The following is a 2,500-nucleotide window of genomic DNA, read 5'->3' on the forward strand; positions in this document are numbered from 1 at the left end:
AAAAATAATACTAATTCTAAAAATAATAACGCTGATGATGATGATAATAACAAGAGTAATAACAATAACACTTGTACTAATAAAAATGATAACAATCATAAAATGATAAGAAAAATAATAAAAACAACTGTAAAATCTACCAACCCTATCCCCCCTCCCCCCTCCCCACAAGATAAGACCCCCCCCCCAAAAAAAAAAAAAAAAAAAAAAAAAAAAAATCAATGATCCCAACACCTCATTCGACCTCTTACCCCCTTTGATCCTTTGACCTTTGACCTTACAGGAGCACGGACATCCGGCCGGGCAGACCTGACCCAGAAGATGAAGCAGATATCATCACTCTGACCCCACAAACGTATCATTCATCAACTCTGTATGATCTTCTCTCTCGACCTCAACCACAGGTGAGTTGTGATGAGGATGGTGATGATGGTGATGGTGATGGTGTGAGTTGGAGTGAGGGTGATGGTGGTGAGGGTGATGGTGAGGGAGATTAGGGGAAGGGGTGGACTTATAGGTGATGGTGATGATGATGGTGAGTGGGAGTAGGGGAAGGGGTGGACTTATAGGTGATGGTGATGATGGTGAGGGTGATGGTGAGTGGGAGTAGGGGAAGGGGTGGACTTATAGGTGATGGTGATGATGGTGAGGGTGATGGTGAGTGGGAGTAGGGGAAGGGGTGGACTTATAGGTGATGGTGATGATGGTGAGGGTGATGGTGGGCTGGTGATGAAGATTTTGGTGGTGAAAGTGGTGATGGTGATGGGAGAGATAATCATATGTTATTGTTAATGTTAATAAGGATAAAAGAGAGAATGATTATCAATTGAATAAGAGAAATCTTGTGTCAAAGATGATGATAATGGGAGTGATAATGATAATGATTTTGAATATAACAGTAATGATGATGATGATGATAAATATGGTAATTAATCTAACAGTGAAGATAATCATAATTTGTGAATACTATCTTTGAAATCGCTCAGATTGTATAGTCACTCATAAATAACCAAAGATCCAATTTGGAATCTCATAAGTCTACCGCAGTTTATAAAAGAAAAAAAAGAATTTGCCCCATTATTATCTGCAATGATTCTTATTGGTTGTGGATCATTGAAGTGGTTCTAGAATCAGTAATCAGTTGTGTCATGAGAAACTCATCCATAAATTTTTGTTGCAATCCATCTGTCTTTTTTTTTTGCATAATCATGATGATGAACAATTACGTGACTAATTCATGGCCTAAAAACTTTGCAAATATGTTTATATTTTCTTACATCCTTTAAGTAGGAACTTTCTCACACATAATCTCTCTCCCACTCCTTATTTTTTTAAAGGTTTTCATACCCTTAAAAAACTGGAATATGTCTAATGAAAAAAAAATAAAATAAAATAAAACGATAACAACGTACAGTTTTTCATTTTTTTAAGATATCATATGTTTATCAAATTCGCAAATTTTAGAAGTCTAGGTTTTGGATGTGACTAGTCTTGTATAAGATATTGGTTAGGAAATTATTGGTTTAAGAAATACCCATTCCTTATTTCTGCACTTTTGCACATCTTTCTAAGGTAAAAGACCGTGATATTGCAAACGTATGACTTTTATTCTTACGAGATTATAGACAGTTTTGGAGAGCTATAGCAAAAAAAAAAAAAAAAAAAAAAATGGAACTTACATACCCCGACCAAAGTCTATCTGGAAATGTAAGTCTTTACATTTTACAAATGAATCAGTCTTTTTGCTTTGAAAGACAAACTAATTTCGAGACTTCTAATAGGAAAGAACAAAAGTATTCTAGTTTCAAAGACCAAAAAGAAAGAAAAGAAAAAGGAAATTAGGACTTAGTAGGAATGTCAAATCAACCAGTCGACAGAGGTCTTTTATTAGTAGCTGTGATACCAAAATAATGGTAAACAAATTACAAAAACGATAAATAACACGATAAAAAACAAAATAGCTAGATAATAAATAAATAGATAAATAAGATAAAAACAAGATAGATAATAAACAAATAAATAAATAGATAAATAAGATTTAAAACAAGATAATAATAAATAGATAAAAAACATAAAAAAACAAGATAAATAGAGGATAAATAAATAAGATAACAAAACAAGATAGATAGATAATAAATAAATAAATAAGATAAAAAACAATATAGGTAATAAATAGATAAGACAAAAATATATATTGATAAGGATGATGGTAGGCCAGTAGCTAACACACTAACAAGCTCAGAAATCATATGACAGTGAAGTTAACCATTTGTCTGGATTGGAACAAGATCAAAGGAGAAGATTGAAAGGGGATTGAGGGCAATTGAGGCTAGAGACAAAGAAGGTCATGCAGGGTCATCAAGCTGGGCATTTTGGGAAAGATGAGGGAAGACTGAGAGAGAGAGAGGGAGGGGGGTAGAGACTGAGAGGGTAGACTTGGTGAGGAAGGGAGTGAGGGAGAGAGAGGGGGGAGAATGAGGGAGGAGGGGAGATAGAGAAT

The 2,500-nt window shown here is 34.5% G+C and overlaps 1 protein-coding gene across 1 annotated transcript in view; it reads left to right on the top strand.

Moving 5' to 3' along the window:
* Window positions 1–2,500, top strand: part of LOC147468545 (uncharacterized) — a 26,296-nt gene that overhangs the window by 20,700 nt on the left and 3,096 nt on the right. The window contains exon 3 of the mRNA XM_086553647.1: window positions 284–404. Within this exon, the coding sequence (XP_086409773.1) occupies window positions 284–404 (121 nt within the window). The remainder of the gene's footprint in view (window positions 1–283; window positions 405–2,500) is intronic.

The sequence above is a fragment of the Penaeus japonicus genome, unplaced genomic scaffold (genome assembly GCF_977035675.1).
Source record: "Penaeus japonicus unplaced genomic scaffold, GWHDUDI00000001_assembly GWHDUDI00000028, whole genome shotgun sequence".
NCBI classification, from domain to species: domain Eukaryota; kingdom Metazoa; phylum Arthropoda; class Malacostraca; order Decapoda; family Penaeidae; genus Penaeus; species Penaeus japonicus.